Consider the following 23,544-nt stretch of genomic DNA (forward strand, 5'->3'; position numbering starts at 1 on the left):
GAGGATGAGGACGAGGCCTAGGTTCCAGCCACACTACCCCGTTTTGACCCACTCTCCCCGCTGTCAGACAGTGACGCCAGAAGAGATGTCCGTTCAACACGGCTCCAAGTGGAGGCGGAAGAGAGAGCACAGATCAGACGAGAAACTCTCCAGTTGGAGATGTGTAAACTTGAGGCAGAACAGGAGATGCGTAGGCTAGAACAGGAGACGTGCAAACTCGAGCTAGAGCAGGAGACACGTAGACTAGAGCAGGAGACACGTAGACTAGAGCAGGAGACACGTAGACGAGAGCAGGAGACACGTAGACTAGAGCAAGGGACACGTAGACTAGAGCAGGAGACACGTAGACGAGAGCAGGAGACACGTAGACTAGAGCAGGAGACATGTAGACTAGAGCAGGAGACACGTAGACTAGAGCAGGAGACACGTAGACTAGAGCAGGAGACACGTAGACGAGAGCAGGAGACATGTTGACTACAGCAGGAGATACGTAGACTAGAGCAGGAGACACGTAGACTTGATCAATAACTAGAGTTGCGTAAGATGGAACTGGAGGCAGAGACAGTGAGGTTTGCCTCTGCTAATGCAGTGCCTGCTTGTGAGCCATCCACACCAAGTCTTATACTACTTAAGATATTAGCAGACAGATCGCTTTGGTACCAGTGTTCAGAGAGTCAGAGGTTGACTCTTATTTTAGTGTGTTTCAGCGTTTAGCGGTACCATTGAAATGGCCTGAAGAGGTATGGTGCTTACTGCTCCAGTGTAAATTGACGGCCAAAGCCCAAGAGGTTTTGGCAGCGCTACCTCTTCAAGACAGTTTGAATTATGATGTGGTCAAAGCAACTGTTCTTCGTGCCTACAAACTTGTTCCTGAGGCATATCGACAGAAATATAGGTCTCATAAAGAGTAATCTACCCAGACGTGGAATTTGCTAGAGACAAGGGAAACCTATTTGACAAATGGCTCACTGCTAGTAATGGGACTGATTTTAATTATCTTCGGGAGTTACTCTTGTTGGAGGAGTTTAAAAGTTGCTTACCTGAACGCATTGTTGTTTACCTAAATGAACAGAAAGAGCACTCACTGTCGGGAGCTTCTGTATTGGCAGACGAATTCGTGTTGACGCACAAGAGTGTGTTCTTGGCTCATACAGAGAGTAGGGCTGTGGAGCCACCGGCACCTAGCCCTAGTCGACCAACAGTACAACAAACTCGGCTGAATGACGTATGTCAAATGCTTTTATTGTCAAATAGAACATTTAGCCCTTTACAGCCAGGACATATGGATAATGAGGGCTTCCTGCTGAAACGCAAACAAGGGACGCCTCTGCACGCCAAGCCGCCAACAGGTGTTGGGCAAATTCGTACTGTTGTTAGGTCAGAGAAACGACAGGTGCCTCATGGTAAATGTGCCTTGAAGGTCCCAGATCGCAGTTAAGAACCATTCCTATTTGAGGGATTTCTTTCCTTATCAGGTAACGATGTGTCTCAGTGTCCGGTTAGGATCCTTAGAGATACTGGTGCAGCGCATTCATTCATCCTATCTGACCTGTTGCCCTTCTCCGAAAATACATGCTGTGGATCCAGTGTGTTAGTCCAGGGAATTGAAATGGGAATTGTCCCAGAGCCATTGCACGTGTTCCTTGTGCCGTCACATGTGCTCAGGCACGACGAATGGGTAACGTGATAGAATTGTCGAACACTATTCTGTCTAGAGAGTTTTGACTCTCTAGAGTCCAATTATTTTAATACAATTGTTAAAATGTAGTTTTAACTCAAGGAAAAGGGTCACTAGCATAGTGTACAGATACAGTATCTCTTATACAGTGAAAAAGGTATCCGGCACATTCATTTGGCACCGAAGCACATGCTTTGACTGTGAAGCTTTGTAGGGTATGCTGAAGCTAAGAAATATTTTTTTTGCAAGAAGCAAAAGAGATTGCATAAGTGGTTTCTTAGCCTTCAACACACCCCACAATGACATTTTCTGTAGGACTTCTTCTCATGGCCAAAGTGTCTACCAATAAATATATAATTTTAAACAAAATATGTCTAGAATACTTCACTCATTGTAATGAAGAATATCACAAGATGACTGTGAAACGTTTGTCTAACTGCGGTCTGTAACAGAACCAACTAACACGTTAGTCACACCGTTAATATTAGCATAACAATCTAGTTAGTGCTCCTAATAGACAGATCTTAACAATAGAACATCTGTTATAGACCAGAGGTGCTCTGCTTTTCTCTTTGGCCAACATGCAGAGATTAGTATGACATGGTGGTTTAGTTACACTAAATGTAATCTGCTCTAAATCTTTGTGGTACTAAGGCATTGGTTAATCTCTGGGGAACAAGATAAATTATTTTAATATTAATGTGTTAATATTAATCTGTCTCACACGCGCGCGCACACACACAAACGCACACTCGCACACACAGTAACATTAAAACACTTCCGTGTCACGAATATTTTGAAAATTTCAAAATAAGAGGCCAACGTATAAGTTCAAAACTGATATGAATTTAATGTATTAGTTGTTTATAACTCTCCAAACATTAACAACAACTAATGTGTATCACATTTTATACAATGTGAATGAACATGGAATACACATTGTCTCATAGCTCAAAAACTAATTATTCATCTTATGTAAAGTATTATTTAAAAAGTATGTAACTTTAGTTAATATTTTTTAATAAGTATATATTAATTTTATCTTCCATACCTTTGCAACATACAACAAGCCAATCAGCAAAATAGATTAATTTAATATCATTAATATCACGTTTTCCAATCCAAAAACCGGAAGTCTAATTGTTGCAACCGAATCTCTAATGTTGCCAGCATTACGCTAAACAAGTAGCGCAATGGGGAGCAGTGGTTCCAGGTGTAAGCAAGTAAAACAGAAAACTCCAACTGCCTCCAACAGAAAAGACTTGAGAAAGGAACAGCTTTGTAAGGAGGGGTGTATAACAAATACTGACCAAACGTAAGCCTTCACTGTTGTTTCAGTACTATAGATCTTGTAGCAATGATAGGTGGGTACTGCACTCTGAATGACTGTAACTGGAGACATCAGGAAATGGATTCTGTCTTTCTTAAACTCACACAACCATAAGTCAAGCTGACAATAAAGACAAGTGTGTGTCAAAGAGAGTAAGATAGTAAACGAGAACGTGTAATTGTGTGTTAAGCACAAATCCTTGTGCTTCACAGATCTACCAGCTTAGCGTCCAAACAGTATGCAGAAAACAAAAATGAGGAAACAAAGGTGGATTTCAAAGCTGAAGGTGGGTTCCAAGCTGTGGTAAAACTCTGGAAATGATCCTGAAATGTAGTACCGCTTGGGGGTACGGTGCTGTCTGTAACATTTTGGAGGTTCCCTGACATCCACAGGGTTCTGCAGGTATAGCAGGATGTCTGCGTATAGAAACCAAGCATTGCTGGAATTACGTAAATATGTATACTACCGTTCAAAAGATAGGAGTGACGTAGAAATGTCCTTGTTTTCAAATTTAATTGATCAGAAATACAGTGTTGACATTATTAATGTTTTACACTGATGAGCCAAAACATGACCACCTGCCTAATATGCTGTTGGTTCTCCGCGTGTCACCAAAACAACACTGAGCCGTCGAGGCATGTGCTCTCAACACAGTATCACAAAATGTCATAATATCCACACGAATTTCTTATTAGAAATTCGTGACATGCAGACGATTTTTTTTCTTTTCTTCCTAAGGCAAACCTCGTACCGTAGGCAACCACTTTTCGTGTACACGACGCGATTTTTATGCAGGAGTCGGAGCGAAATAATTGTTAATTATTCTGTACCTTACACGTATCCTATACTGAGACCATCGTTATGCAGCCTGATATGTATTCCCATCCATTCTCATATCAAATGTGTTCCAATTAAATATCTAGCAGTTTTTGTGCAAACTGGCTACTGTAAATTCGGGATCAATAGCCGATTTATTGTATTAAATGCATTATAAATACGCTCGTGTAATACACAAAACTGAAGCTGTTGAAATTATGAAGTTGTTTAATATACATAAAACTAGATCTTTATATAACATTAATCTTAAAAAAGAAAAAAAAGCGTGTCCCGTAACAGAGGCGTCGCTAGGATCACAATACATTCGGGACATATAGCCCGCGTTTTTAAGTTTCAAACAATTGTGACACCCCCGCCCTCTTCCTCACAATGGTTTGAGCCACTGCCCCCGCCAGCCGTGGCACATGGTGCAGGTACAGTGCATGGATGGGACTCTGACAGTTTGTCTTTGGTGGTTCAACAGTAGTGTTGAATTTCAGTGTCTAGGAAAAACTCCCTAAGAAGGTCAAATTTTAGGAAGAAACTTAGAGAGGACCCAGGCTCAGAGGGGTGACAAGTCCTCTTCTGGCTGTGCCAGATATTATGTGAGATATTAAGAGTCCAAATGGAATAATAAATAAATTTCTCTGGGCTAAATCCAGAGTCTATTTGATGTTAGACTAGGTCAGAAGTATGACCAGGTGGACAAGGACAGGGACAGCAACGGGCCCCCCAAACCAGGTAATCCGCAGGTGTGGACCAGGACCTCATCTCCTCCTAAAATTTAAAACTGGAGGAGACTGAGAAAAGTTAGTAGTGCATTCCTCATATCCCCCAGCACAATAATATAGCAGCGTAACACCTTGGAACTGAGACGGGCAAACTGATGCAGTTTTTACAGCACAACATTTGGTGTCCCCCTCGAAAATGTTATGTAATTCTCCCCTCCAAACCTGATAGCAGATTTTCACCACTGGGCCAGGGCTACACCTTAAACCCTTCATCATGTTCCTCAAACCATTCCCGAACAATGTGTGGCAGGGTGCATTATCCTGCTAAAACAGGCCACTACCATTAGAGCATACCATTGCCATGATCTGATCTGCAACAATGTTTAGATAGGTGGCACGTGTGAAATTGACATCGACGCGAATGCTTTGACCCAGGATTTCCCAGCAAAACATTGCCCAGAGCACCACACTCCCTTCACCAGCTTGTAATTTTTAGCTTGACCGTATGGTACGTAAGAAGTGCCCATCAAGCCAATTCAACTTGTGGGAGGTGCTTGAGGAAGCACGGGATGAAATGTCTTCAAATTACCTCCACCAACTGGCAACTAGAATGCAAGGCTGTAATTGCTGCACATGGAGGAATATTAAGGAAAGCAAAGTTTGAAGGACACTATTATTTCAATTAAAAATCATTATTTCTTACCTGGTCATTGACAATGTTTCCTATTCAAACTAATTTCATGTATGTTTTCATGGAAAACAAGGACATATCTAAGTGGCCCCAAACTTTTGAACGGTAGTGTAACTATTTTGGAGAAGGTGAATATGTTTAGGATGAACACATCACAATGCTATTGGTTGTTGATGACTCAGAGATATGTTCAGTACCGTGATGCCAAACCATAACCGTAACCAATAAAATCAATCATCAAATGTATTTATAAAGCCCTTTTTACATCAGCAGTTGTCACAAAGTGCTTTTATAAAACACACAGCCTTAAACCCCAAGGAGCAAACAACAGTAGTGTTCAATTTCAGTGGCTAGGAAAAACTCCCTAAGAAGGACAAAATTTAGGAAGAACCCTAGAGAGGAACCAGGCTCAGAGGGGTGACCAGTCCTCTTCTGGCTGTGCCGGGTGAACATATTAAGAATACAAATTGGTCAAAATTTGTCAAATTGAGTCCTAAATTTAAAACTGCAGGAGACTGGGAACATTTAGAAAAGGCATTCCTCATATCAACAAGGATTTATAGTGGAGAAGGAGAACTGACCCTACTCTCCCAGCACAATGATATAGCGTAAGACCTTGAGGCTGAGACGGGGGGTCCAGTGACACTGTGGCCTTATCCGGGGGAGGCCCCCGGACAGGGCCCAACAGGCAGGAAATCAATCCACCCACATTGCCAAGCGTCAACCGAAGGGACACCCACCAACCGCAACCACCCTGAATGAGGGCGGAGTATTGCCAGTAACCTTACCCTAACATTTATCCTCACCCTAACGACAGTACTGTCATGCCTAATCGTAACCCTGTGGAATTATGGTACGCTTTGTTATTAGTTAAATGTGGTAGGCATTCTTGGTAGGCATTTATATAAATCGGGGTGTAACCCGAAGAGGGAAATCGATAATGTGTAACATCAGACAACTCTGCTGCGTTGCTATTCACTCATAAATACTTCTCTTTCTCCCTTGACTTGTTCTGGGTGACATTTCTTTAATATCAACACAATATACGAACGGCTGGATTCCTACAACCCTAAGTTAAAGTTAACTTTTAACCTTTAATGTTATTTGTATCGAGGGGTTTATCATTTTTCATCGATAATGTTAAGGACCAACATAATAGCAAAACATTGAGAAACAATGTAATAGCGAGTCGTTAAGGACAAATAGCACTAGGGATATGTTGATAGCGATTGTAATTCCTCAGATTTATGTTCATACTGAATATAATTGTGGTATACAAATTAGTTGTATATGAACGTAATCCCTGAGATGTAAAGTTGGCAAAGCCAGCTCTGTGCGTGCACCATAAAGGGGTCAAAATTCAACAGAAACCATAATTGAAATGCGGCAATACGTATTATTTTCACAATAATTAATACTGAATTAGATTGGAATGTTGCTCAGTGTTAATCTTTTAAATGTTTTCATCTTTACAACACACGTCTGGGTAATCTAAGCAGAATAATCGATTTATGTTCAGGTAGAGAACTGACACAAATGGCAGCCAACTAAGTGTTGTTCAAATTACACAACATGCTATATCTAAAAAAAGTTTAATTTACCTTTCCCTCCATACAACAAATTATTAAAAAAAAGACTTAAAGACCGGGGTTACATTTCTTTAGTGGGGTTCACTTTTCTGGGGTTACATGTGCGTGCGTCCAAAACAGAACATTACAATGTTGAGGAATACAGAGCCGTTCCCGAAGCCATTCCTGTCGCTGTTCCTGTCCTGCCCTCGATCTCCATCATCGCTCAGACAGGGGCTGTTAACTGTGTCCCTCAACTCAGCCACAATACTATTGGAGGTGATGTGAACATCAGCATCTCCGTTCCAGCTCCGGAGAAAGGTGAATATAATACTGTGGCTGTACAGATGCCAGGAATATAACAATTTCCATGTAGGTCTAACACATTTGAGTACATTTTGTGAAATGTTTCTTAATCATTTTCCAGAGGACACATCCCAGGCCACAGAAATTAGACAAGGGTAAGATGCCAGATTTTATATTCTTGCATTAGAAAAACCCTCAACAGAAAACCCTCAACAGAATTCCTTATAAAGAGTAATATTTGTTACATTTCTCTTTAAATTGTATGCAGTCATCTTTAAATCTCTAGAAGTGAAAGAAAATTCTAAATTAGCTGTTTAGTACCAAATGTGTCTCTGTCTCTCTCTTTTCCCCTCTCTTGCTGCAGTGAGTGGAGGGATAGGGTGTGAAGCATTTGAAAGAAGCAAGGGTCCCTGTCTTTCATGTATCGACACAGAGTCTGCAGACAATACCTGGCTAGTGTGGAGACTACAAGCGAGACCAGATGGCTTATTTGCTGAAATACTTGAGCCCGTCTTCATTGACTTTGCCTGGCACAAATAAACAAAACAAAAATTCCCCAAAAAATGGGATCACAATACAGTCTGCAGACTAAATCCAAATGTGAAAAGCAAATAACTTTTTGTCAGGAAATACGATATATCAGGTCGAGTGTACCAGATTTGTCTGGTTTAATTTTTTTGTAGAGTGATGTTTTTGTTTCACTCTATTCTTCGCAGTGCTTGATGTCTTACCAAGGGTTAAAGACAAACATAAATCTATTCTGAGGAAGAAGTTTACACATGTGATTGAAGGCACAGCATGGGAAAAAACTGCCCTCAACAGCATCTTTACAGAGCTCTACATTACCAAAGGAGATAGTGAAGGGCTAAACCAAGAACACGAGGTGTGGCAGATTGAGGATAAATCTAGAACAAAATCATCACCCGACATTCCAATCGACTGCAATGACATATTCAAATGTGAAGAAGGGAAACACATTAGAACTGTACTGACCAAGGGGATCGCTGGCATTGGGAAAACGTTTTTAGTGAGGAAGTTTATTCTTGACTGGGCCGAAGAAAAAGCAAACAAGGATTTTGTTGATTTCATATTTGAGCTTCCTTTCAGGGAGCTGAATTTGATTGAAGGTGATAATAATCTTTCTGAACTACTTCTTGGCTTCTACCCGGAACTTGAAGACATAGGGAATTTACAAAAATTGAATGCTCTGTTCATCTTTGATGGTCTAGATGAAAGCCGGCATCCTTTGAATTTTGATGACAACAAGAGGGTGACTGATATAAAAGAGAGATCGTCATTTGATATATTGATGACAAACCTTATCAAGGGAAATCTGTTTCCCTCTGCCTACATCTGGATAACATCCAGACCAGTTGCTGCCAATCGTATCCGACCTGAAAAGTTCATCCACCAAGTCACAGAAGTACGGGGGTTCAATGACCCACAAAAAAAACTGTACTTCAGGAGAAAATTCAAGGATGAGGACAAGGCCAACAGAATCATCTCACACATTGAAACGTCAAGGAGCTTTTACATCATGTGTCACTTACCAGTATTTTGTTGGATCGCTGCTATGGTTTTTGAGCAGATGTTCAAGGAAAGTGAGAACAGAAAGATCCCTACAACTCTGACTGAGATGTACACACAGTTAATGCTTAGCCAAGCAAAGCAGGCAAATGAGAAGTATAAGAGGACTGGCAATGAGACAGATCCAGAGAAGATCTTGAAATCGAGGAAGTGCTTCATTTTGAAACTGGGGAGGCTGGCATTTGAACACCTAGAAAAAGGCAATTTTATATTTAATGAGAACGACCTGGATAAATATGACATTGATATCAGTGAAGCTGCAGAGTACTGTGGGTTGTGCACAGAAATATTCAAACAACAAACAGTGATGCATAGAAAGAAAGTGTACTGCTTTGCACATCTGACCATTCAAGAGTATTTTGCTGCCCTGTATGTGTTTCACTGTTTTGTAAGTAGGAGCATTGAGTCATCAAGTCTCAAGTCTTTTCTGATGGAAGGGTCAGAACCTGGACTCAAATCTATCCTTGAAGAAGAGCCTATAAATCTGCCTTTGAATGAGTTCATGGAGATAGCAATGTACAACTCAGTGGGGAGAAAGAATGGAGAGTTTGACCTGTTCCTTCGCTTCCTTGTTGGCATCTCACTGGAATCAGTTCAGGAACTTCTAGTTGGACTACTGCCACCGACAATGGATGTTTCAGAGACTGTAGAAGAGGTCAAGTCAACCCTTAAGGAAATGGATCTAATCGACGTCTCCCCTGAAAGGTGCCTCAATCTTTTTCTCTGCTTGGCTGAAGTAAAAGATAATTCACTCCATGAAGACATTCAGAGGTGGATGAGGTCAGAAAATCAGGCAGAAACAGAACTCTCACCGGCTCACTGTTCTGCTCTGGCCTATGTTATACTTGCATCAGACAAGGTAATGGATGAATTTGACCTGATGAAATACAACACATCAGATAAGGGAATATTTAGACTCATTCCAGCTGTGAGGAACTGCAAAAAGGCAATGTAAGTATTGATGTCAAACTCACACTATCAAATAAAAACGTGTCTAATTTCTAATGTTAAGTTACTTTTCTGTATACAACCTTTGATTTATTCTTAGCACAATGACCATGAAAGTGGTTGGGTTTCCACACTTTACCCAAGTATACTCCACTGTAGGAATCTCCCTATGAAAACAAAGAAAGAGTAGAAAATATAATTTTGCTGCATAGAGAGAGTGGTTGTCAGTCCCGTCCCAGTTGGTTTTTGTTTGCATGCAACCTTGATCCTCATATGATTCATATTCCGACGTTTCTACAGAATCACCAGTGTTTACCTTGACAAATGGATTCTGGAAACTGTGGCCTCAGCTCTTGACCTTCCAGACTCTCCATTGAGAGAGCTTGACCTAAGAAACAATCACCTGTTCGATTCAACAGTCGAGCTGCTCTGTAAAGGACTGTTGAGCCCACACTGTAAACTAGAGGCTCTGAGGTCAGTATGCTTAAATAATAATACATAAAAAACAGAATTTAGGTCAATGAAGGTCATCATATAAACCCTAGACAATGAACCATATACAGGGCCTCTCAAGAGTATTCAACCCCCTTTTCCACATTTTACTGATATATATGGATACATTTAGGATTTTTTCCCACAGATGTTTTCTAAATGAATTTCAAATATGAAACCGATTTGCACAAGTATACATCCCCATTTGCTATGACACATCTAATTGTCTAGAAATCATGTAATTTGATGATAACAATACCCTGGATGCTTCACAAAAGTGGCCTTCATGGGAGAGTGGCAAAAAGAAAGAAACTCACATCCAATAGACTACCAGAATGTATTGGAAAGACTCTGAGACCAAATGTAAGAAGGTTCTATGGTCTGATGAGATCTTTAAAGCGCTATGTTTGGCACAAGTCTAGCACTGCACATGAAATATGGCCATGGAAGCGTCTTGGTATGGGGCTTCTCAGGGGCAGGGACTATGAGACTGATCAGGACTGAGGGAAGGATGAACGGAGCAAAATACAGAGGTCCTTGAAGAAAACCTAATCCAGAGTGCACAGGACCTTATCAAACTTGACGGAGCTTGAGCAGTTTTGCAAAGAAGAATGATTCCATATGTGCCAAGCTGCTAGGGACATATCCAAATAGACTCTTAGCTGTAATTGCTGCCAAAGGTGTCTCAACCAAATATTGACCAAAGGGGGTGAATAGTTGTGCAATCAATTGTTTTGGTTTTGGTTTTGTAGATTTTATTTCTTACTTTGAAATGATAGATTTTTGTTGTCTTGATCAGTGGAAAAAAATCCTAATTAGATGCATTCTGATTTAATTGTGTCACAATAAAATGTGAAATGTGTCCACATACCTCTTTCCTTGCTCTTTCCCCTTAATTTTCACAATTTCCCTGGCATTGTTTGTAAGGTTTTCCTGCATCCTTCAAATCTTCCACTCCTTGTCCTTACATTAATTGTTGTTTATTTTCTCCTTTTGTCACAATCAAATTACCGGCTGCAGCATATTATTTCATTGGACATTTTCACTTTTTCATATGAGCCTTTAAAAAAAACAAAAAAAAAAACAAGCTTTTCAATTGTCACTATAGTAAGGAGTAAAATAAGTACTTATCAAAGTTGATCAAATTTCAAGCAAGTAGCTTAAAAACAAATTATGTTCTCTGCCTTTGTAGATTTTCTGGAGAAGGACTGTCATCTAATGCTTGTGCTCACCTGGCCTCTGCTTTTAAATCATTGAGCCCCCACTTGAGAGAGCTGGACCTGAGTGGCAAATTACTGTATGAATCATTAAATGAAGTACTCTCTGCTGGCCTGGGGAGTCCACAGAGTAAACTAGAAAAACTTACGTAAGTGTTTTTGGTAATACACACACAATCACGTATAGTACCGTTCAAAAGTTTGGGGTCACTTAGAAATGTCTTTGTTTTCAAAATAAAAGCAAATGTTCTGTCCATTAAAATAACATCAAATTGATCAGAAATACAGTGTAGACATTGTTAATGTTGTAAATGACTATTGTCACTGGAAACAGATTTTTTATGGAATTTCTACATAGGCGTACAGAGGCCCATTATCAGTAAAAATCTGTCCTGTGTTCCAGTGGCATGTTGTGTTTGCTAATCCAAGTTCATCATTTTAAAAGGATAACTGACCATTAGAAACCTCTTTTGTAATTATGTTAGCACAGCTGAAAAATGCTAATCAAAGAAGCAATAAAACAGGCCTTCTTTAGACTAGTTGAGTATCTACATCATCACCAATTGTGGGTTCAATTACAGGCTGAAAATGGACAGAAACAAAGGACTTTCTTCTGAAACATGTCAGTCTATTCTTGCTGTAACACAACGTTGTGTACCACTCCCTGCACAGAACAGCACAAACTGGCTGTGACCACTACAGAAAGAGGAGTGGGAGGCCCCGGTGCACAACTGAGCAAGAGAACAAATACATTAGAGTGTCTAGTTTGAGAACCAGACACCTCACAGGTCCTCAACTGGTGGATTCATTAAATAGGACCCCCAAACCACCAGTCTCAAGGTCAACAGTGAAGAGGTGACTCCGGGATGCTAGCCTTCTAGACAGAGTTGCAAATAAGAAGTCATACCATACCATACCATCTTCTTCCGCTTATCCGGGGCCGGGTCGCGGGGGCAGCAGTCTAAGCAGGGATGCCCAGACTTCCCTCTCCCCAGACACTTCCTCTAGCTCTTCCGGGGGGACACCGAGGCGTTCCCAGGCCAGCTGGGAGACATAGTCCCTCCAGCGTGTCCTAGGTCTTCCCCGGGGTCTCCTCCCGGTGGGACGGGACCGGAACACCTTCCCAGGAACGCGTTCCGGAGGCATCCGAAAAAGATGCCCAAGCCACCTCAGCTGACCCCTCTCGATGTGGAGGAGCAGCGGCTCTACTCTGAGCTCCTCCCGGGTGACCGAGCTTCTCATCCTATCTCTAAGGGATCGCCCGGCCACCCTGCGGAGAAAGCTCATTTCGGCCGCCTGTATCCGGGATCTTGTCCTTTCGGTCATGACCCAAAGCTCATGACCATAGGTGAGAGTAGGAACGTAGATTGACTGGTAAATCAAGAGCTTCGCCTTGCGGCTCAGCTCTTTCTTCACCACGACAGACCGATACATCGACTGCAGAAGCTGCACCGATCCGTCTGTCAATCTCCCGTTCCATCCTTCCCTCACTCGTGAACAAGACCCCTAGATACTTAAACTCCTCCACTTGAGGCAGGCACTCTCCACCAACCTGAAGTGGGCAAGCCACCCTTTTCCGACTGAGGACCATGGCCTCGGATTTGGAGGTACTGATTTTCATCCCCACCGCTTCACACTCGGCTGCAAACCGTCCCAGCGCATGCTGAAGGTCCTGGTTAGAAGGGGCCAACACGACAACATCATCTGCAAAGAGCAGAGACGAAATTGTGTGGTCCCCAAACCTGACACCCTCCGGCCCCTGGCTGCGCCTAGAAAATCTGTCCCTAAAAATTACGAACAGAACCGGTGACAAAGGGCAGCCCTGCCGGAGTCCAACATGCACTGGGAACAAGTCTGACTTACTGCCGGCAATGCGGACCAAGCTCCTGCTTCGGTTGTACAGGGACCTGACAGCCCTTAGCAAAGGACCCAGGACCCCATATTCCCCAAGCACCCTCCACAAGATGCCGCGAGGGACACAGTCGAATGCCTTCTCCAAATCCACAAAACACATGTGGATTGGTTGGGCAAACTCCCATGAACCCTCCAACACCCCGTAGAGGGTATAGAGCTGGTCCAGTGTTCCACGGCCCGGACGAAAACCACACTGTTCCTCCTGAATCCGAGGTTCTACTATATAAGAAGTCATATCTCAGCCAATAAAAAGAAAAGACAAATATGGTCAAAATAACATAGACGCTGGACAGGGGGGGGGGGGTGCCAGCCCGGAGTCGCCTTTACAATAGATGATACAGTTTAGATACATGCGTTTTTACACTGTACTAAGGACATCTTAAAATGTTTTAGCTTTCACCTTTGTGTATAATTACTACACAAACCATATGTAATATATTTTCTTTTAAATATTTATTTTTAGGTTGAATCAAAATCTCCAAATGAACAAAACCTGTGAAGTACTAGTTTCAGCTTTCAACTTAAAATCCTGCCGTCTGAGAGAGCTGGACCTGAGTTACAGTGACATGAACGTTTCAGGAGTGGAGTTGCTTTCTGCTGGACTGAAAAGCCCACACTGTAAACTGGATACATTTAGGTCAGTAATGTGTTTTGTTCTTAAATGGGAGTTTCACCATAGCTCACCAACTAATGGCTAATGTTAGCATACTAAAATAAAATACAACATCTCCTCAACATCATCTAGAATTAGAATTTTGTGGTACAATCAACATCCTCTGTATTTCCAGAGGAAGTTCCAGCATTCACACAAAATGTACATACCTTCCTGACAAAATGGTAATTGAAGAATATGCTAAGCAAGGCAGGGCAAGTTTTTATATAGCACATTTCATACACAGGGCAATTCAAAGTGCTTTACATTAGAACAAATTTTAGGAGTAATAGAAATACATTTAGCATAAAAGACGAAGCATATGAATAAAAGCGTCACATTTAAGATGGTTAAAAGATTAGTAAAAGATTCATGAAAGGAAACATAAAGGTTTTTTAGCAGAAATGTATAAGTGGTCAATGTTGGAGCAAGTCTAAGATTTTCAGGCAGTTTGTTCTAACTGTGCAGCATAAAGACTAAACATTGCCTCACCAGCCTTTGTTCTTACTCCCAGACCAGACCCTGATGACCTGAGGGGTCTAGAGGGCTCACACTGAGAGAGGTCTGAGATGTTACTTGGCCCTGAAGCATTCAGTGATTCTTAGAAACGGAACAGTACCTTAAAATCTATTCTGTGAGATACAGGGAGCCAGTGAAGAGACCTAAGAATTTGTGTAATGTGTTCAGCATTCTTAGTTTTTATTAGAACTCGAGCAGCAGCAGTGATTGCATTAGTCCAACCTACTGGAGATTAAAGCGTGGATAAGTTTTTCTAGATTTGGTCTGGACATGAATACTCTAATTCTAGCTATGTTTTTAAAGTGATAGTAGGCTGATTTTATTAATAATTTTATATGTTGAAATTCAGATCAGAATTCATAATTACCCCAAGCTTTTTTCGCTTGGTTTTCTGTCTTAAGTGTGTAAAGGTAATTATTAACTACAGGTCTCTTGACTTTGGCACCAAAGACAATTATTTCCGTTTTGTCTTGGTTTAGTTGCAGAAAGTTTTTGCATTTTCAATCATTGATTTGATTATCATTGATCGTGCAATATGATTTTAAAAAGATTGTTGCTGGCTGTGCTATTTACAAGGAAGCACAAACTCTAACAATCTTGGACAACTGTGATTACACACAAATTGACTTGATCAATATAACATGGAAGATTTGCGAAATTCTTATGATTTTGCTGACCCTTCAATACACGTTCTTATGTAATAGTTCATGGTTTGGCATGAAAAGTAAATTTCCCCCGCACAGTCTGGCCAATTTTGTGTGAAACAAATCTCACTACATTTGACATTTCTAAAACATGATCCAAACCAACTAAGGTTCCCTTTATCGACATTCCTAAATACTTAAATTTCTGGAAATCAGACTGCAGAGAGAAATAAATGGTATTCATTAGTTCATCTGATTCCGTAGAAGTCCAAAACCTCATTGCCAAACATTCCCATTAATTTTGAATATAATCACTGGGATATGAATGTTTAAATAATAAAAATGTAATTGGGGTTATGATATACATTTTGGTCCGGAAATATTTGGACACTGACACAATTTTCCAAATGTTGGCTCTGTACGCCACCACAATGGATTTCAAATGAAACAACCCAGATGCAACTTAGCTGATTACAGCACTTCTCAGGTCAACATTTCATTGTTATAATTTTTTTATCCTGATATTTTGATATACTGGATTTTATATTTCATGAGGTGTAAGCAGTAATCATCAAGATTGAAACAAAAAAGGTTTGAAATGTTTCCCTTTGTCTAATGATTCTAGAATATATGAAGGTGTCACTTTTTGATTTGAATTACAGAACAACATTTACTTTTTCACAATATTATAATATTTAGAGATGTGACTAGTGACCACAGTGCCTCCACTGTGTTTTACAGATGATGTGGTTTGCTTCAGACATTTTTCTTTAAGAAGCCATCCTGTTCTCCACTCATTACCTATATTAACTGCACCTGTTTGAACTCGTTACCTGTATAAAAGACACCTGTCCACACACTCAATCAAACAGACTCCAGCCTCTCCACAATTGCCAAGACCAGAGAGCTGTGTAAGGACATCAGGGAAAAAAGTGTAGACCTGCACAAGGCTGGGATGGGCTACAAGACAATAGGCAAGCAGCTTGGTGAGAAGGCAACAACTGTTGGCGTAATTATTAGAAAATGGAAGATGTTCAAGATGATGGTCAATCTCCCTTGTTCTGGGGCTCCATGCAAGATCTCACCTCGTGGGGCATCAATGATCATGAGGAAGTTGAGGGATCAGCAAATCAAATGGTCTCCTACTATATTACAAACATTCCTCAGCATGTTACGTACTTTCAAAGATGGGGAGAAAAAGCATTGACAAGACTATGTTAAACCTTTAACACAGGCCTACAACTGCACCAAAAATGAGGTCACTGGATTTTCCCCATACGAGCTCATGTTTGGGAGGCAGTCAAGACTCCCCATAGATATAGCATTTGGATTGCCGGTACAGAGTACCAAGCCCTCCTCACATTCACAATATGTGAAGAATTTGAAGGCTCACCTTGAAGAAAGTTACCATTGGAAATGCTCAGAAAGTCGTGGACAAGAACAAGAAGCGATTCGACAAAGTTGTCAGAGAGTCTACATTTGTTGTTGGAGACCGGGTTATTGTACGTAATCTTTGTCTTCACAGCGAACATAAACTGGCAGATCGTTGGGAGCCTGCGGTCTACGTAGTAGCAAAGAGGGTGGGAGATTTACCTGTGTACTCCGTTGTAACTGAAAATGAAGATGGATCGATGAGGACACTCCACAGAGATCTCAAAGAGATCTTCTTCCCTGTGGTTTTCTTTTAGAGACAGTCGCGGAGCTTGAACATAAAACCAATGTTCCAAGGCCTAGGACAAGACGGAGTCATAAACAAACTGATGAAGAGTGCTCAGAGTTGGAAGATGATGATGAACCATGGTACCCAGATGGGTATTTCCAAGATGATACAGAGAAGAGATTTATGTGTGACATACCGGGAGAAAACATAGTGCCCACTCACCCTAGTCAGGATGAAAATGTTTCAACTCCCAGCTTCAGCAACCTATTTCCAGTGTGGAACGGCTGGTCCCATGTTCTTTGGTTGATGATGGTGTACTGCAAGATCTGTCAAATATCTGCCATTCTGAGGATGACACGGAAAATCCAGAGCATAGTTCTCTTGTTGAGTCTAGAGATGTACCTGCAGCGAATACAGTACCGTGTTCAACTGTCGAAGAAATAGGACATGAAACTATTGAATTGACAAGCGAGGAACATTCAGAGGAAACAAATGGTAATACTGAAAGCTTACCTGAAGTCTGTAGTGATCATGTTTGTAGGTCTGAAAGGCTTCTTCGGGCTCCTGGAGAATTTACTTATCCAGAGTTAGGAAAGCCTGTGATTTCATTTACTCAAGCTCTCCTAGAGGGTTTCAATAAAATGCTTGTTGCTACTTTCAGTGAAGTTCAGGAAGTAGAAATACAGAACATTAGATCTGATCAGTACCAAGTTGTTTGATAGAACATGAAGGGACTCATGTTGATTAAAAAGGGGATGTAACCCTTTGGAAAATACTCCAGTTATAAAGGTAGCACAAACAGCATTATGATTGTTAAAATACTTCTACGGGTTTATTCAAGGAAGCCCCTTGTTAATTACACTATTGGTATGAACCCTATTTAGCTCCACCCCCTGGACGATTGTCTTTGGGGTGTGACTCAGTTTTTTATTAGCAAGCGAGCAGATAAAGACTAAGCCTATGGATGAACAATTGGTAATTTAGCTAAATGTGGGAAATACATTCAGAGAGTTGCAAACTAAATAATACTGCATAAATTGCATCAGTTGCTGGTTATTTCTTTTTGAATCTCGGTAAGCTGATGTTGATTATAAATGAGCAATGAACGATTGTGAATAACCTTAGAATAGCCTAATGAAAGCCTTAACCTCTGGTGTCCGTTAGTAGTAATGTTAGCTGTTATCACCTTGTGCTTGTAAATTGCCATTTTAGTACGGAGATAATGCAAATGCAGTTTGTTAGGGAACAATGTATGTGAAAGTTGAAGTAAGTGTTTAATTTGTCAAGACTTAAATGTGATAAACATCAAGTGCCATTACATAGATATCTTGTAAAAGAAAAAAAGAAAAATTGAATGCCCTGTATGTAATAGAGGGCTGGGTTTTTTGAGAAGAACAATTCTATCTCAGGAGGACTTCCTGTGTAATGTGCGAAGAATCTAGATTGATCCCCGTGAAACTCTCCTGAAGGGAGATGGCGAGCCACCATTGAACAACAGATAAAGACATTATTTCAGTGAGCCATATACTGGATCAACGTATGACTCTTTCTAAACATTAATATACCTTTTATATTCCTATACTTACTCTGTGAGTCCTTTGGTTCTTGGTGTCCTGTGTCCAATATAATTTAAACCACTTTCCATATAACGAGCCTACTGTGTATTTACCCAATAGGTTACATAAGCATCCTTATCTCGCTGTAGATATAGAATTTGGGGTGACAGTGACTGGTTTTGGAATATTGTAGTTTAGGGACTCCTGCATAGTATGTGATCTATTTTATTAATCCATCCCCAGTCCATGTTTAATGTCTGTAGAATCACAAACAAGTAGGGCCAGATTAGGCGGAAGTGCTCCCTTGTCGCAGGAGTTTAATTACAATTTTAGGCTTGCCGCTAAAAAGCTCTTCCATAAGTTAGATGAGATTTATCTGTCTGTGATCCGCTTTGTGCCCTCTGCCCCTTTCAACACTCATCTCTCTGAAACCCTAACCCATGTTCTCTGGTTAATTAGACCTCCATTCACACTTGATGCCAGACTCATTGATACGACTTATTTATAAGTCACCTTTAGGTAAATGCCCTCTGTACCTTAGCTCACTTCGTAGCATCTTCGACTTTAGTAGCCTACGCATCAGTAGATGTATCTCTCAGCTCTCTCCTAAAACCTATTCTTCCTTTACTCCGCACACATTTCAGTTTGCAGTTGCCAAGGAGTGTAATGAGTTGCAGAAGATCCTTAAGTTCAACACTCGTCTGACCTTACTGCTTAGAAAATGTAATCTACAAGCAGCTATCTGACAACTGCTGGGATATCGATGCTTTAGAAAGATTCGGAGCGAACAAAGTGTCTAGATCCCTCCCAGTGTGGTTTTGATCTCATAAAAAATTCTAGGAAAATGTTGTAGTATTATCTCTGCAAAGGGAGGGGGAAAAATATTGTTATTTTTGCAGAACTGTTTAAAAATGTGAGAAATGTGCATTCCCTCAAATCATTAATGAAGCACAATGTTTTCCATTTTGCGTAAACATTTCAGTCATGTTCATCCAACACTTTTGGAGATTACTGTTAAAAAAAGACTAGCTTTTTATATAGTACACAAGACCAGTTTGTGAGTAAATTTTACCATAACAAACGGCTACTGTAGTGCTTGAATAGGTTTAGTTGATTTAAGATCCTAATCTATCTTTATATGTTTATTTATCTGATTAGGCTTAAGCAGTGTAATCTGACTGAAAAATGTTGTGAGATATTGGCTCTAGCCCTCTGGTCAAACCCCTCATGCCTGAGAGAGCTGGACTTGAGTAACAATGACCTGCATGATTCTGGAGTGAAGCTGCTCTCTAATGGACTGGTGAACTCAAACTGTGCACTGGAAAAACTAAGGTCAGTACTTATACACATACTACTGCTATAAGTCATTGAAGGAAACATCAAAATATCTCATCCAATGGTCTTTCTGCCCAGCCTGTCGTTCTGTAGAGTCACAGAGGGAGGGTGTGCATACCTGGCTTCAGCTCTCATGTTGGAATCATCCCATCTGAAAGAGCTGGACCTGAGCTACAACTGCCCGGGAGACTCAGGTGTAAATGTTCTGTCTACTAGACTTGAAGACCCACATTGTAAACTGGAGAAACTCAAGTATGCACAGTTGGAGGAGGAGCATTTCCTTTTACAAATCTTTCAATATCTGCCTCACGTCAGTCATCAACGTCAGTCATTCTTATCTGTTTCTGTGTCTTTTAGTGTGGACCATAACGACGAGTGCTGGGTGAAGTTGGAGCTATTAAGGAAGTGTAAGTACGTGTCAGAGTCTGCACGTGCCCATATGCACACGCACGTTAAACCCACTGACTGTTATATTCTTGTATGCAGATGGCTGCAAGCTTGAATTTGACCACGACACAGCACACCGTGAACTGTTTTTAGACGACCGAACTGTAAAACGGGTCCTAGAGGAGCAACCGTATCCGGAACATCCAGATAGATTTATGGAAAGCCCAATTGTGCTGTGTAAAGAGGGTCTTACAGGGCGCCGTTATTGGGAGGTACAGTGGAAAGGTGCAGTTAAAATTGGTATGACTTGTAAAGACATCCAGAGGAGTCGAGAAATTAATGGTTATGGACTTGGACATAATAAATCCTGGTGTATAAATATAAGTGAATCCAGCTGCTCCTTTCATTATGGTAGCTTAGGTATATTGTTCTCCCCTGAAGTCATATTCCAAAGTAAATGTATAGGAGTGTATCTGGACTCAGTGGCCAGAACTCTGTCTTTCTACACAGCTGAAGGAGACACACTGGCCCACCTGTATACATTCCACTCCACTCTCTCTGAACCCCTCTACCCAGCATTTGAGATTAATAATATATATTCAGAAATAATAATCGAGGACTTGGACATTAGCGGACATTGAGCATATCAGACAGTGTTGTTTTGTAGCTATCCTCGCCCCGGCACAGGAATACCCTGTGAGGAAAAGAGTGCCGCTGTATTTTCTGTGTTTTTGTTTGTGGCTGTGGACTTAACTTTGTTTGATAATGAACAGGGAATATGTATATATGAATGAACATTGTAACTTTGTGGATTTTGATAAGGAACAGGGAATATGTATATATGAATGAACATTGTAACTTTGTGGATTTTGATAAGGAACAGGGAATATGTATATATGAATGAACATTGTAACTTTGTGGATTTTGATAAGGAACAGGGAATATGTATATATGAATGAACATTGTAACTTTGTGGATTTTGATAATGAACAGGGAATATGTATATATGAATGAACATTGTAACTTTGTGGATTTTGATAAGGAACAGGGAATATGTATATATGAATGAACATTGTAACTTTGTGGATTTTGATAAGGAACAGGGAATATGTATATATGAATGAACATTGTAACTTTGTGGATTTTGATAATGAACAGGGAATATGTATATATGAATGAACATTGTAACTTTGTAACATTTTTATTGATTTAGCTAAAGCCTTTGACGCTATCAATCGATTTTAGTTGATGTGTATTAATATTGTCTAAGTGCAGATGGTGACTCCCTCATCTTAATGGCGATGACACTATTCAATATACAGTAAGCATCTCGTTGAATACTGTGCTGTCCACTCTAAAATCTTTAATAAGATCAAACTGTTTTTGGACCTTCTTTACCTATTCCTGAATCTCCCAGAAACGTGTATGCTCTTTAAACGCAAACTATGCTCTTGTAAATATTATTATCCTCTCAATCCCTAACTATGGCAATGTATTGCCGATTTGCACACCAGAGACTCCTTCAACACCCATCACTATTACCGTTACACTCTGCTTAAGTGGCCCTCGTTAAAAACATAACACAAGATTACTGGCACTGATTTACAAGACCCTTCAGGCCAATGTGCCCTCTAAGTCACTCCTTATAACCTGCTAATCCAATAGTAAACTACACTCCGCACTATGGTCACTCCTAAAAAAAACTCACTTCTTTTGAATGTCATTTTCTGCAGACAATGGCCGCAACAAATTGCAAAGACCTTGGACCTTTGTTGCACCTCATTCCTTCAAAAGCAAATTGAATGAGCTGCTATCTGGTTAGTGTCCCTGTTGAATCATTAAAACTGTCTGTATACATCTTGCTCTGTACGGGGTATTTTTTTGTGTGTGCTTATTTCTCTTGTATATAATGTATATGTACAGAATATTTAAGCATTTCTTTACATCATTGATGTGGTTCTGTGTGTTGCCCTGACGTCTTGCAACTGTAAGCTTTTGGCCAGGTCGTTATTAAACATGTGAATTGGTTTTCAACCGTCATTAACTCTCCATATAAATACTTGTTAATGTCAGTCAGATTGTAGCACACTTCCAGATTAACTTTAATAAACCATTACCACTGCCAGTGTAGCACATACTCCATATCCAGGTGGGCCAGTGTAGTATATTACCCAACTGGAGGATATCTGACCCAAGATTTTGTCCCAATATGCAGGTGGCCTATATACTAGAATGGCCTGTAAAAGAAAATTAAACTGCAGCATGAGAGTGTTCGAGGGTTTGTTTTTTCCACTCTCATGCTGACTCCACTCTCATGCTGACTCCACTCTCATGCTGACTCCACTCTCATGCCGACTCCACTCTCATGCCAACTCCACTCTCGTGCTGACTCTAAATGTTTGCCCAATGCTAAATACAAGGAGACCGTAGTTGTACAATGATGAATACTTCATTGAATCCCAACCTGCCTCGATAAAACTCATTGTCGGACAGATTTTGAACACATACCATAAATCCATGTAATCAGGGTTCCTCCGTGGGATGGTATTTTAACCCATGTTCCCTTTCAAGTGCTTCTTCACTAATGGGCTGGCACACACTGACACACACATACCTCTCACCTGAGGTAAGATCAGGATACCCACGGTATGGACCTGCCAGGGCGCCAGCAGCTGCAAAGACACTGAAACCCCCCGGTGAAGGTGTTGCTTTGGGAGCTCTGCTGTGGGAGTTGTGTCTGGGGGCAGAGAGCAGCGAGGAGGGACTTATCGGCGTCATAGCAACCCACTCAATAAGTACGGCCTACTTGTGTGTTTTTTCCCCACAACCCTAAATTTTGTCAATGCGACTATATATTGTTGAAAATATATGAATATGTAGTAGCGGGTAAACATCGTAGCACTGGTACATTGAGAAGTGGGAGGCTGCGTTGCAGGGCAGAGACCAGACAAGTGGCTGCTATATCACTGTGGATTTTCTGTAGAGATCTGAGGAACCCCCCCACCATCATTTGCATCCGATTTGTCACACTCTCAACAGGGAAGTTTATCCAAATGAAAGTGTCAGGAAGATTTACATAGCCGCACTGAGGACCACACAATAAGTCACCAGTCTCTATCGGACGGCATATAATGCAATAAAACTGATAACAAACCCTGGCTGGATTTAAATAATATGGAGGAGAAGAATGTCACACATCAGGGAGAGTCAAACCAATAAGGTCACTCAATAACAAAATGTTTTCCAGTCTTCCCAATAACAGCCTTTTTCCAGTTGAAAGGAATATATAAGTCAATACACATCTGACAAATAATAAGGGGAAATGAACAAGCATACAATTGTGGTAACCAATGAAATTGGAGGTCACAGTACAGTGAGTTACAGCGAACATATTTTGGGGGTTCCTTTGACACCCAGTAGCTTTGTGTATTTAAAAAAACAACTGAATATACCATGACTAAATGTAGCACGATCGTATGCAACTACTCAGTATATTTGTGCTAAATATAATTT

General features: G+C 40.7%; 1 protein-coding gene across 2 annotated transcripts; it reads left to right on the forward strand.

Annotated features, from left to right (window-relative positions):
• Window positions 1–2,855: 2,855 nt before the first annotated feature.
• Window positions 2,856–21,465, forward strand: LOC105018096 (NACHT, LRR and PYD domains-containing protein 12). Of its 2 annotated transcripts, XM_020040604.3 has the most exons (12): window positions 2,856–2,993; window positions 3,221–3,294; window positions 6,956–7,135; window positions 7,242–7,274; window positions 7,837–9,658; window positions 9,956–10,129; window positions 11,340–11,513; window positions 13,742–13,915; window positions 19,468–19,641; window positions 19,723–19,896; window positions 20,002–20,051; window positions 20,131–21,465. In XM_020040604.3, exons 1-12 carry the CDS (start codon window positions 2,872–2,874, stop codon window positions 20,670–20,672), a joined length of 3,693 nt encoding a protein of 1,230 aa, XP_019896163.2. In that variant the 5' UTR covers window positions 2,856–2,871; the 3' UTR covers window positions 20,673–21,465. The 2 variants fall into 2 exon arrangements, with proteins under 2 accessions (XP_019896163.2, XP_012994203.2); XM_013138749.3 differs by lacking the exons at window positions 9,956–10,129; window positions 11,340–11,513; window positions 13,742–13,915; ... (2 more) ...; window positions 20,002–20,051; window positions 20,131–21,465 and having other exon boundaries at window positions 7,242–7,275; window positions 7,485–7,891.
• Window positions 21,466–23,544: the final 2,079 nt, after the last annotated feature.

The sequence above is a fragment of the Esox lucius genome, chromosome 19 (genome assembly GCF_011004845.1).
Source record: "Esox lucius isolate fEsoLuc1 chromosome 19, fEsoLuc1.pri, whole genome shotgun sequence".
NCBI lineage: Eukaryota > Metazoa > Chordata > Actinopteri > Esociformes > Esocidae > Esox > Esox lucius.

Coding starts and splice junctions, on each gene's coding strand:
- LOC105018096 (XM_020040604.3), top strand. CDS start 2,872: ATGGGGAGCAGTGGTTCCAGGTGTAAGCAAGTAAAACAGAAAACTCCA. Junction 10,130..11,339: donor TGTAAACTAGAGGCTCTGAG/GTCAGTATGCTT, acceptor CTGCCTTTGTAG/ATTTTCTGGAGAAGGACTGT. Junction 19,897..20,001: donor TGTAAACTGGAGAAACTCAA/GTATGCACAGTT, acceptor TGTGTCTTTTAG/TGTGGACCATAACGACGAGT.